A 14,556-nucleotide genomic window follows, 5' to 3' on the forward strand; every position below is an offset into this window, starting at 1 on the left:
AGGCCACTTGGTAGCTTGGGCAGTGTTTAATCCTCAGTGGTCCTCACGGTTTGATGGAATTATCGATGCGTCAAAAGTTTCCGTCGTTTCTCGTTGCTTACCCAGTTATCCTCTTCAGTGTCACTGGTCACCGAGCTGTCTCCTTGGCTCTTTCTTTTAAATGGCTGCAACCGCTCCGATGCTCTCTCGAAATCCCCTGCATCATCATCTGCAATTCCTCCTCTAGCCAACATGAGTTGCGTAAAAGAACTGTGCGATTCAAGAACCCTTACCTCCATTCCTTCCAACTACGTCTTCTCCACCAATCTCAATGATCAGGACATGGTTGTTACGGAAGCCGAAGAAGTAATTCCCGCCATTGATTTCTCACTACTGACATGCGGTACTCCTGAACAACGGACCAAGATCGTCCGAGACCTCGGCAAGGCGTGCCTTGAGTGGGGTTTCTTCCTTGTACGTAAAACACTGTAATCTCGAGTGACAGTACTGCTCCTAGTCCCCGAGAACCAATTAATCAATTCTCTTGTAATCAATTTTTAACATGATGATGGTGTTGTTATATCTGATAGTTGATGGGTTGGGATTGGAGTGCAGGTCATAAATCATGGCGTGCCAGAGAGTTTGAGGAAGGCGATGCTGGAAGTGTGTCAAGATTTCTTTCATCTGGCGGAGGAGGAGAAGCGGGAGTACATGGGAAAGCAGGTATTGGATCCAATTAGGTGTGGCACCAGCTTTAATGCAACTGTAGAGAAGATTTTTTTCTGGAGGGATTTTCTCAAGGTGTTTGTGCATCCCCGATTTCATTCCCCCCCAAAACCACCCGCTTTCAGGTACTCCCAATTCCCAATTTATTTAGGGATTGAAATTTGAAAAACACAAACACAGGTTCACCACGACTCACGCACAACATGGTTTATTGTTCTATCCGCATCCGGTTCGACAAGGGGAAGGATCGGGTTGGCTACAGAGGTCGGCTTAGCTTAGATATTAACTTCTGGGTTCAGTTTGGCATATGCATACATCACTCTCTCTACCACTTCACGACCCCATAGTCCTTCCTTATCTCTGTTGCTGTCTTTTCAGAACCTGCCAACCCCTCCCCACTCCAACCCCTTCTTCTTCTACCATTATATGTTAGGTGATTGCCATAGCCACCATCCAGTTTTCAAATTTGGCTTTAGCCATACCTGTCTTTGGTACATAAATTGTGCTCCAAATAGAGAAAGTAGTGTTGTAAAAAATAGTAAATAGAAAGGCAGAATAAAACAACCCACAAGGAGATGGAGGACTGAGATAAAACAGCCCACAAGCCACTAATAGGTGTGCACTCACTTATCGGACCTCCACAAACCACACAAGATTGGTGCTCATATTTCTCAGAGAAAACAAGAATGTCAAAAATGGTGTGTGTATAAATTGGATCGGCCAACACTCTTCTTATAGAGTGCTCTCAAACCCGAATGGATACAGATGTGTCCTTTCAGACAAGAGCATCTTCAGAACAGTGCACCTATTTGAGGAGGCACAAGGAGGAAGAAGCGACACGAAAAAAAAGAAAACAATTTATTTAAAAATTAAATTTGGATAAACAAAATGATACAGTGCATTGCATGTGCACGCACACGCACCTGCGCCCACAGCCCGACTCAACTCGGCTCGGCGCGTGCGTGTGAAAAGCAACCCCAACCCCTCCTCACATGCATGGAATATCTATAGTCCTCTCCTCCTATAGGTCCCTACCCATAGAGAGAGCAAAACTACAAATATACTCCACTCCCACTCCTTTCCCAAGTAATGTGGGACAAACAGTCATTCAAAGGAGAAAAGGAAAAAAAACAAGAGAGGGAGGAGAAAGATTATTGTAAATTTGAATCCCCCTCCAACAATACCCCACAAGATTCAAATTTATAATAAGATCGAACAATCTAAGCATTGCAGTAAGAAAAGTATTCATGGTGATGTCTTTTGGATTTCAATCAACACTTAGGTATGACAGGCTATGTTACAGAGTACGGGTGGAGTCAAACTCCTTTTACATTTCTTCCTTATCGTAACTATCTAACCGGCCAACCAACTTAACTCACCAGTTTTTTAGTGGTTCTTTTGTTTTAAGGACATTTCGGCCTTGTGCCCCTCTCGGAATCATGAGTTTTTCAAGAGTCAACCTTATATCTCTCATAGAAGCAGCCACACTTCACACTCACTTAAGTCAGTTATTAGTGTGCACTGCTCACACTATTCCTAATTGATTAAGAACCCCATGCTCAACCTCCTAAATCTATAGTGAGCACTATCTTACTTCGGCATCTGAAATGAAACACAAATGATAGTGCTTTCCTAAGTCATCTAGCGACTCGTTTTTACCCATTCAACCTAATTCCAATGATTTCCTTTTACATAGGTTGGATGTCCATCGCTAATGACTTCCTATTGGTCCCTTCCCGTAAAGGGAGCAAAATTACAAATGTACTCCACTTTCACTCCTTTCCCAAACAATGTGAGAGAATGAATCATTTAAGAGAGAAAAGAGAAGAAAACAAAAGAGAGAGATAAGAGAGATTCTTGTAAATTTAAATCTCCCTCCAACAAGTAAAAGTTTAGGACCTTAGGAATATGGCCACACACACACTGTATATTAATTGCATTTTGAAGACTCCCTTACTACTAGATCTAGTAGAGGTTGGTATAATCATGAGTTCCTTTCTTGTTTGATTCTTACTGCAGTGAGATATCTTGGGAATACTGCAAGAGAACAAGAGAAGTGGCTAGGGTACTACTCAGAGGGATATCTGAAAGCTTGGGATTGGAAGACTGCTACATTGATAAGGCGTTGCAACTTGACTCTAGCCTACAGATTCTGACCGCCAATTTCTACCCTCCCTGCCCACAGCCTGAACTTGCAATGGGCATGCCTCCTCATTCTGATCATGGTCTATTGACCATTCTATTACAGAATGACATCAGTGGCCTTCAAGTACAACACAAAGGGAGATGGATCCATGTTAACGCCCTCCCCAACTCTTTCTTGGTTAACACAGGGGATCATATTGAGGTAAATTCTTGGCTTCTCCTCGTTCTGTATAGGCTCCAATTAATGCTTTCTGCATGGATTATATTAGCTCATTAATTAATTCATTTAGTTGCCATCCATCGTCCATTTTTATAAACTCATTTAATGCCAGGCCATAATCCAAACGCAAACTAATAATTATGGACGTTTCTTATCATATTAATATGCTCATTCACAGTTACAAAAGAAAAAGAAATATTAGTTTGGTTCTAGTCCAAAATAATGGAATTTCTTTAGGCTCACTTTGGTTTTGGGTTTGTGCTAGTGTAAACTTAGGGAAATGTGAATGGCTGATTGCAGATTCTAGTTTTACTTTTGCTTCAAATTCGATTTTGTCTTGTTTGTTTCATTGTTTGTGAGAATTAAAATGATGTGCCCCCACTTTATATGGAAAAAGAGTGGAGGGTGGAGGAAGATTATTTGCTTGAAAATATTAAGATAGGAGGCAAATGATGTAATCCCCACTTTATATGAGAGATAATCAAGATAGAACGAAACTGGTGATTGATGCAAAATTTGCAATGCAAACAAATGCAAATGAGACAAAAGTCCAAATTTTGTAGTAAGCATAAATACAAATCAGAGTCACAAATAAATGGAAGCTGAACCAGATGCAAATCCGTTCAAATGTTTCCTTGTTCAGATTTACACTGCAAACAAAAAGTGCCCTTTGGTGATCTTGACTCCATGACTTCACATTGTTCTTTTGTTTGCCAGATTAATTGAATTATGAATTATAAAATCACTCTCAATTCGTTTAGTTTCTTTCCATTCTTTGATTCTGTATTCAACCCCTGACTTCTTAATTTCAACATTAAACTCCCATCCTCTCGTTGAAACTAGCAGTGTTTTCAAAACCGAAAAAACCGGGAACTGGTCTGTTTTATCCCAAAACTGTTTTTTGGTTAAAAATCATTGATTTGGTCAGTAAACTGCTGACCCAGGCGACCAAATCATTAATCCAGACAATGGTTTTTAGTTTTTTTTTTGTCAGAGAAGACCATTTATTTGGACCAAATGGTTGAACCGTTCAATTCAGAAACTGAACCCAGAACGGTCTCTGTTCGGTCCGATTTTAAAAACCTTGCAATCTGGGCATCTTTTATGTTTTATAAATATTTTCACTAATGGAGTTGATCCATATTTTAATGTGTAGGTTCTTTTTTTTTTTTTTTTGAAGTAATATGGATGATCAGATTTCTGTTTTCTTTGATTTTGTTCAATCTGGTTGCGTGATGATGTTCTGTTGTTAGACTGCGTCTCTTACAAAGGTTTCTTCTGAACCTTGTACTGGGTTTGAAGTGCTAAAAGTTTATTCCTAATTTTTTTCCTGATGGCTTGATATTCATCATCCTCAGCCTACCTTAAATTAATCTATGGTTGTACATGATCCAGAGTTGTGTTCACATTCATATGAGATATCTTTTGAGAGTGGGTAGAGGCAATTAATAGATTTATTAGAGTTGTTGAATGCAGCTCCATTAAGTTGTAGTAAATTCGAGGATCAAAATTGTGTAATAATAATTCTGGTATTGGCAGTACCACTTAAATGCAATAAGCCATCAATGGTATAAAACATATCAACTCATAGAAACGAATTTGCCAGATAGGTTTACGGTATCATATGGGATTAAGTTGGTCTAATTTGAAAAGATCAATACTTAGCATTTTTTTTTCGCCGTTCAAAAAAAAAAACTTAGCATTTTTCTCATTATTAGTGTTGATATAATCGAGGAGATTGAATGCATAGTTGTGAATATTTTATTATTCCACAGCCTGCTAACCACCTATTAATCCTGGATTTTCTGAATGTGCTCTAATCAAATTCACAACCTTACTATCATTTATTTATTTTCTATTGAGGTAGCTTGCCTGATCACAGAACTCAATGGGTTATTAGGATAATCTTTGGACAGAAAATGTCCCGACAATAAATATTAAAATACTTGGTTGACTTCTTTTATTTAAATCCCTGAACAAATCAACAAATGACATATCAAGATGATTCTGAATTCTTTAAATGATAGTAGCAGCCACTACTGTTCTATGACTGTTAATTTTTATTACAGCTAGATTTTCACTTCTTGATTAACTAAAAGGGTATTTTCATGATCTGTTAGATTTTTGTAATTTCCAACTTGTTGCTAGATGATCATCTAAATTTGCCTAATAATATACCTCAATGATGTATTAATGTAAAAGGTTAGTAATGATATGGCACTGTTTGATCGAATAGAAAGTGAATGAAATAAATCCAATCAAAGGTGTGGAAAAAATGGGTGCTCATGAGTTAGAAATAAAATGAAAAAGAAAGGATACGCTGTAAATATAACAGATTCTGGACATTAATTAGTTTATCTTATCACTACAAAGTACATATTTGTTATTACTATGGGGATGTTTGGAACCCTAGTCGTTTTTTAAAAAAATGGTGTTATGTCGGATCTATATAGGCGTATTAACAAACGTCTATGTATCTCATTGTTTGGTTCAATCGATTATTAAAAAATCGGGTATGCCTCGAAAATTGGGACTCCACCGATTTTGGTTTTTTATGCATCAGTGAACCGCTTCCCCCAACGGTTGACTGATGTATATCCTATATGATGCTTACCTATCAGCAAACATATAAAAAACGGCGATGAAAATCACCTTATCAAATAGAATAGTATTACTCACTGCCTACGTGGCAAAAACATTTTTTTTTTAAAAACAAGTCTTAAAAGTAAGTACATTTTTTCTTGAAAATCAGTCCAAAAAGCATGCCCACACTTCCAAACACCATGCATATGTGTGAAATGATCCCGTCCACCTATATGCAGCTGTATGCTCACAATTTGTGTTTGGAATTATAACTATAGATACTAAGTAATGGGAAGTACAAGAGTGTGCTACACCGGGCAGTGGTAAACAAGGAAGCTACACGGATATCCCTTGCTGTTGTACTTGGGCCATCTATGGAAGCCACTGTCACTCCTGCGCCAGAGATGGAAGACAGTCATAATCCACCCAAATTTCACGGTATGAAATATAAGGAATACTTGGAGCTTCAGCAGAGCAACCAACTCAATGGAAAATCATGCTTGGATCGAGTTCGAGTCCAATGTTGAGAGTTTAGTTGATGACTGTTATATATATAATTCTGAGTATATGAGACTCTGGAAATAGATACTTTCAGTTACGGATGTCAATGGATTGGCATGGTTTATAAGGAAGAGAGAGTGTGTGTATGTTACATGATACAATTATCTGAAGTCTGAACCAACAGCTACGCAGCGACATTAGAATACTTGAAACAAATAAAAAAGAAAGAAAAACTATGACCTAATGATACTAATAAGTCAGGTTCACATCCTGACCCAAAAATGCTTAAAAAGGTAGGTTTACCATTTAAGATGGCCCATCCGCCATCTATATTTTCAGTTTACCCTTAATAATCCATCTAGACCGAAAGCATTCTTTCAAGAGAAGAAAGAGAGAATCAATCCCATTGATTATATGTCATTGTCTGTATTACTTATTAGGTCCAAGTCCAACCCCCCTGCCCGGAGCCCCCACCCCCAGGTTGAATGGGGCTCACAAAAATAATGCCTGAAAAAAAAATCATATTCTTTGATTCGAAGTTTTGAACATCTCTGGGTTCAATGAATTCTATTAAATGAGAGTATGAGTGACATTAATGAGTTTATATACAGGTTGATGTTGTGTAAGGGTGTCAATTGGACTGGATTCAGTCCAATCTGATTCAGTCCAATGTGAGTCTATTACAAGTAGATCAGGTTCAATCCAATCCTATGGATATTTTAGATCATTTTGGATCGATTCAATTCAATGTCTGAATCGTTCAATCTGTTCAAATTTATTTTAATTTAGATTTATTTCAACTTAAACCCAGTCCATTGATGTCTATATTCTTATCTTATATCAATGCACCAGATTTTGGTTTAATCCAACCTAATTCAAGATAAATTTATCATAAACAGATGAAGTCCAATCCAATCTAATAAATATTTTGGACTAATCAGTCCAATCCAATATGTCTCGTTGGTTCATCCAATCCATCCAAATTAATTTTGGACTGGACAAGACCAGTCCATTGACACCCTTAGTGTTGTGTAAAATTATCTACAATACAGAGTAATTGACAGGTCAACTGCTTTGAACATGTGATGATGTTAACAACTCCAAGGTCCAAAAAGACTCTTTTTTGCAGCGTTTCAGCGAATGGCCCTCACCTGTTCAAATAGAGACGGAATCTGCTCCTCACACATGGTGCCTACTGGTGTGTGTCTTTTTTTTGAAAAATATTTATTGTCTGAGACGGCTTTTGAAATTCAAGTGGATTAATTATTATTTAACCGCCCAAATCGCGTTGTGAAGCAAGAACTGTTGCTTCTAAATAGTCTACCGTCTGTGCAACGATGTAAAGTAATGGCCCACTACTTGCAAGTTGTAACAACTATGAGACCAATGAACCAACCGAAACCGGAGAACGAATTGGTTAGCTTTCGCATCAGAAAAAGAAACAGGATTGCTTTGCTTAACTACTAATTTGAGCGTAACCATGCATTTTTGAAGAAGATGGTTCACATGAATTTTCCTATCAGTGTCAGATCATTCGGTTCATCACTTGTATCCAGTATCGTGACATACGTTATTATTTTATTTTATTGTATTAATTTAAATTATTATAATTAATACGACTTCTTCTATACGTTTAATATTATAATGGCAATTCAAACGTTTGATAGAGAAGTCTTCCGTGTCAAACACATCTTACACGCTGCAGCTTAGGAAGACTGAGCAACGTCTATTCTTGTGATATGTAAGTAGGAGAAAAAGAAAAAAAGAAAACCCTTTTCTTTTTCTTTTGAATTAATAAGAAAAAATTGAAAATAAAAGGAGAATAAAGTATTCATTATCCAACCAGCCGGCCAGCCCATGGCATCAGCTGATTAGGATAAGAATCCAATCCAATATAAAATTGATGTGATGTAGGAAAGTGATGAATAATATTTAAGCCTCAAGCCTCCTAATGATCTGATGAATTTTCATATATCATCTAGCGGTTGTGGTTGTTAATTTAGAATATACCTCTTTCATTTTCTTGGAGGGGCCCTAGCGTTGCAGGGGCAAAACATGATGAGGTAGGTGGTTTGTAAAAAGGTAAACTATTAGGAAAAAAAATTGTAAATGGTAAATTTTTTAATTAAAAATTTATTGAAAAAATATCTGATTAAAATAAAAAAAACTTTATGGATAATGATATATTTAATTTAATAAAATAAAACAATAAATAAATAATCATGACTATCGGGCAATAGAGTGAAAGAAGGAGAGATGACTTTTGTCATTGTATTTTATTTTATATAGTGGAATAAATGTAAATAGTTAAATAATAATTAATTTAATTTAATAAATAAATAAATTTAATAGAATAAATGAGACAAATAGACAATCAAGTGAGAGTAAATATATAAATATATACAAAATTCCATGTCTTACTGTGCTAGCAATAATAATTTGTTAGATTATTAAATTATTAACTAATTAAATAATTTATTAAAACAAGTTAATAAATAAATAAAACTTTATATATTATCAACACAAGATTGGTAAAAGTTATCTCAAATTAATTAATTAATTAATTAATTTAGTGCTGTTAATGGTTCCAACTGAAGTATCGGATTACCAAGCCTATGAACAGTCTTAGCCTTGTTTGTGGCTTTGCCTAGCCTAAGACTTGGCATGCATACCAGCCCGGCCTACGGCATGGCACGGGCCCATGTGGGCTCAGGCTAAAACAAAAAATTTAGTTCTTTCCTAATTTATGTTAAAAACTTCATTATTTTTTAAATTAAAAAAAAACATGGCTTAGCCCGACTCGTGCCACAACATGGCACGAGCCCATGCATTCTTGAACCATATATTATATACAATAATTATATAATAAAAATTATATTTTCAATTTTATTATTGCATATATAAACAATTGTATAAATCAAAATTCTTATAAAATAAAAATTTGAGATCTTTTTTATTTTTTACCTATTTTTTAATTTATGTTAAAAATTTCATTATTTTTTCAAAATTTTAAAAAAGCATGGATTAGCCCGATTCGTGGCCCAGCTTAGCCTAAGACTTGGCTTGTGAACCAGCCTAGCCCACAACACAACATAGGCATGCACGGGCTTGGGCCAAGAGCTGTATCGGGTTGACCCCCCTAAAGTATCCTAGGAGAGGGAAGCATGGCCTGGCTCAAAATGGCCCACACGGCATGGCCCAACACAGCCCAATTGATCACATTCGGTAAAAAAGATTAATTCCATAAACTTATATTTTCACGGCAAATAATTTAGAAGTATATAAAATAATTAAATAGGAAAATCTTCAAGCATATTAGTAACCTACCCAACTTCAACTATTAAGGAGGCCAAACCTCCCAAAAATCTTATTTTACCAACGACAAAGCAATACGTTTTTCAGATCAGCCACTATCAAACAACCTCCAAAAAGAAAATTTGATGCCCAAAATAATAAAGCCGCCTGGATCTCTCGTTTCATTCAATGCCATATATATTCCATACACACCTTCCATACTTAGCATCAATTAGGTTCTCATTCTATAAATAATGGACAACATAACCAGGCAAACCATTCCCATACAAGGCAATTGTTTCATCTTAAAGCTACATTACCTGCAATCCTCATCATACAATTAACCAATCAATTCCAAACATCCAGACAGAATTCACACCATGCTTCCAAGCTCATAAAACACAATTACCCAATCAATTCACACCTATCCCGAAGTGGATTCAAATCCTCTTGACTTGGATATGTAGCAACTTAAGAGAGAATTAGGGTTCGTCATCAATTAACACCTATTCCAAAGTGGATTCGTTAACCTTATAAATCATAACTGATCTAAAGAGTGAATTTACCTCGTTGCACCCAGCTAATTCGTGCGGCAATAATTGGTGTCGTCTATGGAAACGGTTGCAAAGACGACCCCCACTTTAGGATAAAAAAAATAATAAAAAAATATACTCTAAATCCAAATCCCCTCAAGCTTGAAAACCATGGTGAGGAGAACCAGGAACAATCAGAGCCTGATCACCTATGAGCACTTTTAGGTTGTCCTCGATCGTTTGGACTACCTCACCCAACGAATAGAAGAAGTTTGCCCCCAAGCAGGAGGTCCCTCTCAAGGTGACTACCCCGTTGGGGTGTCAGAGGATCAGGGCCGACACGGGAATGTTGAGCCACAGGTCCTCAGCCATGGTAATCCACTGGCTGAGCCATTAGAATTGGGCAACAACTGCCCCCGAATTCACCACGAAGGCCCTCCTAGCCAAAGGGAGAGCGTGCCCACTCAATCCGAAGACAGTCAACAACCTTTGGAGCAACACCACCGCCGTCGGAGGGAGGCCCCCCGGGACGATGGGGGGTGCCTCAGCCACCCTGGAGTTCGCTCATGAGGCGAGAGCCAATGCCACACCACTCCACCTCTCGTCTCAAATCTCAGGGACGTTTTGAATGATCGTCGCACCCGTAGAGGAGCACATAATCCTATCTCGGAGTATTCATGAGTCTGAGCTGACACCCACCGGGTCCGCGAGGCCCATGCCCGTGCTGAACTGGGGCTTGCCGAATTGCTAGCTGAGATTGGGGCCGCCAAGGACGAGCTTCGCCAAGTTATGGAGAGTCGAGTCGATGCCTCAACCAGTCACGGAAAATTCATCGTCGCATGGACGCATTCACCCTGTAAATCATTTTGGAGCCTCTTCCCTCACACTGGAAACGTACGACAGGAGTGCCGAACCCGATGACCACCTGGAGGGTTTCAGGCTGCTCATGATACTATACGGCTATTCTAACAGCTTGACATTCCAAGCCACCTTCAAGGGGGCCGCTCGTCACTGGTTCTCCAGCCTTCCTCCTCGATCAATCAGCTCATGGGAGCAATTTACAACCTTGTTCCTCGCCCGCTTCATCAAGGGTAGATGATGCCAAAAGAGCTTAGTCTCTTTGATGTCGCTCAAACAGGAGTCGATTGAAAGCCTACGATCTTATATTGACCGCTTTAAGAGAGAAGAACTTGAAGTTCGAGACCTCAACCCTATGGTCTCCATGCATACAGCCATTAACGGACTCCACCCTCCTGCTCGACCCTCAAGTGCTCGGTCGCTAAGACCCCGCCGAAGACTAAACTCGAATTCCTTAAAAAGGCCTAAAAATACATCGCGACCAAAGAGGCTTCAGCCGGGGACAACCAAGAAAAGATAGTCGAGCGCCACGACGGGCCCTCGAAGAAGAAGAGGAAAGGCGGGGACCAGCGCCACCCCAACAACCATGGCGGCAAAGACAACAAGAAGCCATCGGCTCCGGCCTTAGCCTACAAGGACTACACGCCACTCAATTCCACCCGCACTCAGATACTGATGCAAATAAGGGAAGAGAAGTTTGTGAAGTGGCCAACGAAGCTAAAATGGAACCCCAAGAGGGGGAACCCTATGAAGTACTGCAAGTACCACCGTGGCACTAGGCATGACATCGAGGACTACTACGATCTAAAGAACGAAATAGAGTCCCTTATCCGCCGCAGACATCTCAAGCAATTCGTCGAAGGAGAGGCTGGCACCTTGTCCTCCCAGCAATAGCAGTAGTAGCAGTAGCATCAACAAGTGGCAGGTGTCATCGACGTCATCGCTAGGGGCATGGCCTTGGGTGGAGTCTCGGCCTTGGCTCGAAAAGACTATGCCCAGGCAGCTTAACATCCAGGAGCTTGCCACAAAGAAGCAGAAGTACCCAAATGCTCCATAGAGGCTGAACTGTCCACATGCTCTCATCTTCACTGACGATGACTTAAAGGGGGTCACAGTCCCCCACAACAATGCCCTCGTGGTCGTAGCCATCATCTCCAATTTTAAGGTGAAGAAGATCTTGGTGGATAGTGGCTCGTTAGCCGATATCCTTTTTTACAACACCTATGAGAGAATGAAACTCATGCCAGAGCGGCTCTAGCCTGTCGATGCTCCCCTCGTCGGCTTTTTCGGTAGCGTCATCTGGCCGGAAGGAAAAATTACCCTACCCATCACGGTAGGGACAATGCCACACTAGGTGACCTGGATGTATGAGTTCCTGGTGGTAAAGGATGCCTCTTCGTACAACGTGATAATTGGAAGACCAAACCCTTCATGTACTAGGGGCAACCATATCCTCCTATCACCTAACCCTCAAGTTTCCCACCGAGCACGGCGTTGGAGTTGTTCGTGGGAACTAGCAGACTGCCCACCAATGCTATGTGGCAACGCTAAAAGGAAAGAATAAGGAGGCCCTGTCATTGGAAGGCCTTGACCTCTGAGAAGAACTAGCGAGCTGAGGCTAGCTCGCTGAGGACCTAGTCTCGGTTCTCCTGGATGAGTCGGCCCCAGAAAAGACAGTCCGCATTGGGTCCAACCTTCCCTTGAAAGCCTATCTGAACTAGTAAGCTTCATCAGAACTAACACTGACATCTTTGCTTGGTCCGCCGCTGACATGCTCGGAATTGACCCCTCAGTCATTACTCAAAAGCTGGGCGTGGACCCAAGCTCTAGGCAAGTCCTGCAAAAGAAGAGGAACTTTGCACCGGAACGACGGAAGGCCATAGGAGAGGAAGTTGATAAGCTACTCGACGTCAGCTTCATAGACATTAACCGAGCTTGCTCGAAGGATAGTTTTCCTTTTCCGAGGATAGACTACCTTGTCGATGCCACTACAAGGTATGAACTACTCAACTTCTTGGATGCCTTCTCCAGGTACAACCAAATCCATATGCACCTCGACAGTGAGGAGAAAACATCTTTCATCACTGAGCGTGGCACGTACTACTACAAGGTAATGTAGTTCGGCCTTAAGAATGCAGGGGCCACCTACCAATGCCTTGTCAACAAGGTTTTCAAGAATCAGATGTGGAAGAACGTCAAAGCCTTTGATATTCGCTCCATCTGCACTTTGTAGAGCCCTTGCCGCGCCTCCTTCAATTGAGCCTCGAGGCACTTCAAAACTGATTGCTCATCTAGGAACACCTTTCGGAATTTCTGGTACTTGTCCTTGGTGGTGGCGACTGCCTTATGGAGCTTCTCTCGTTCCTTCTAAAGCTTCTCCTTGGCGGTCTTCTTCTCCTTCTCTACCTTGTCAACACGAAACATAGCCAGTCTTATTCGGTCCCCCAAACAGGCGAAGTGCAAACAGACCTGCCGCAAAACTGATTAGCAAACCAAAGAGTAGGGAGAGAAGAAAGCGTGAAACCAAAGAACACCTTACCTCAGCCAAATGGTACAGGCCCTCGTCATGGATGGCCTTGGGGTCGCTTTGCAGTAGACGGTAGCAATCCCTCGGCAGGATGGACCCACTCACTAGTTCTTGGTTGAGTCCTCGTCTCGAATGGAGTCTCCCTCTCGAAGCCGCCATTGTGGGCGAAAGGTCTTCACATCCCCCTCAATTCTCTCGAGGAGCCCTTGTACTGATGGAGGGGCTGACGAAGGCCCAGATGAGCGCTTCCCAAGCATGGACCACTGCACCACCTCCTCGCCCTGCTTATCAGTGTTGGCAAGCTTCCACGAAGGCTCCTCCCTCGGTGTGTCTACAATGGGCCTCTTTCTACTGGCCTCGGGCCCATCTGTGGGCTTCTTCAGCGCCTCAATCCCGATGGTGGGCTTCTTCGGCGCCTCCATCGGCTTCTTCAGTGCCACCACCGGCTGCTTCCCCTTCGTGGGAACATGCGGATCTCCCCCCTTCGCTGAGGCAGGGGAGGCAGCTTCATCATCAGGCCTCTTCGGCGTTTGCCCTTCGGCTTTCTTCCTGGCCTGCTTCGCCCGGGACTTCTCCAACAAACGCTGCTTGGCATCCATTAACACTTTTGCAAAACAACAAAAGGAAAACAGTTAGTACATTAAAGTGAAAAACAAAATAACGTGGAAGACGCACTAACCACAGAACCTCTCCTACCAAGGGGGGTTGGGCTAATCCTAGCGAAGACTAGGGGACCTCCTCCTCCACCAACGGCTATGCTTGGAATGACCCCATCAAAAGTAGGTGAGGTACAACTGTAGCCTCTTCATCTCGAAGTGATGGGGGACATCCCTTGACAATGATGCATGCCTCCTCCCCAGTCGAACCTAAAATGCCAACCCTCGGGGCAGGAGACGTAGAAGAACTTATTCTTCCACCCATGAACGAACGAGGGGTTATGCACAGGCTTCCCCCTTCTCGGGTGGAAGTAATACATGTTGGCCTTGGAAGCGTGCTTCCTCGGTGCGAACATGGCACAGAATAACCTCAACGTCAACTCCACATCCCTGAGTCGAACCCACACCATCGTCACCACAATGGTCCTAAGGGCGTTGGGTATGAGTTGGATGATAGTGATGTTGTACCGCTCCAGCAACTCGAAGATTAAGAAAGGGAGGGGAAACCTAAGGCTAAAGTCCAAAAAATGCTAG

General features: G+C 41.2%; 1 protein-coding gene across 1 annotated transcript; it reads left to right on the plus strand.

Moving 5' to 3' along the window:
* Positions 1–6,285, plus strand: LOC148850600 (2-oxoglutarate-dependent dioxygenase 19-like). Its single transcript, XM_088945300.1, has 4 exons — positions 1–453; positions 595–830; positions 2,725–3,052; positions 5,932–6,285. The coding sequence occupies exons 1-4, from the start codon at positions 232–234 to the stop codon at positions 6,178–6,180; spliced, it is 1,035 nt and encodes a 344-aa protein (XP_088801426.1). The 5' UTR covers positions 1–231; the 3' UTR covers positions 6,181–6,285.
* Positions 6,286–14,556: the final 8,271 nt, after the last annotated feature.

This window comes from Nelumbo lutea, chromosome 5 (assembly GCF_056320005.1).
Source record: "Nelumbo lutea isolate HS-2025 chromosome 5, American lotus-T2T, whole genome shotgun sequence".
In the NCBI taxonomy this organism is placed as follows: domain Eukaryota; kingdom Viridiplantae; phylum Streptophyta; class Magnoliopsida; order Proteales; family Nelumbonaceae; genus Nelumbo; species Nelumbo lutea.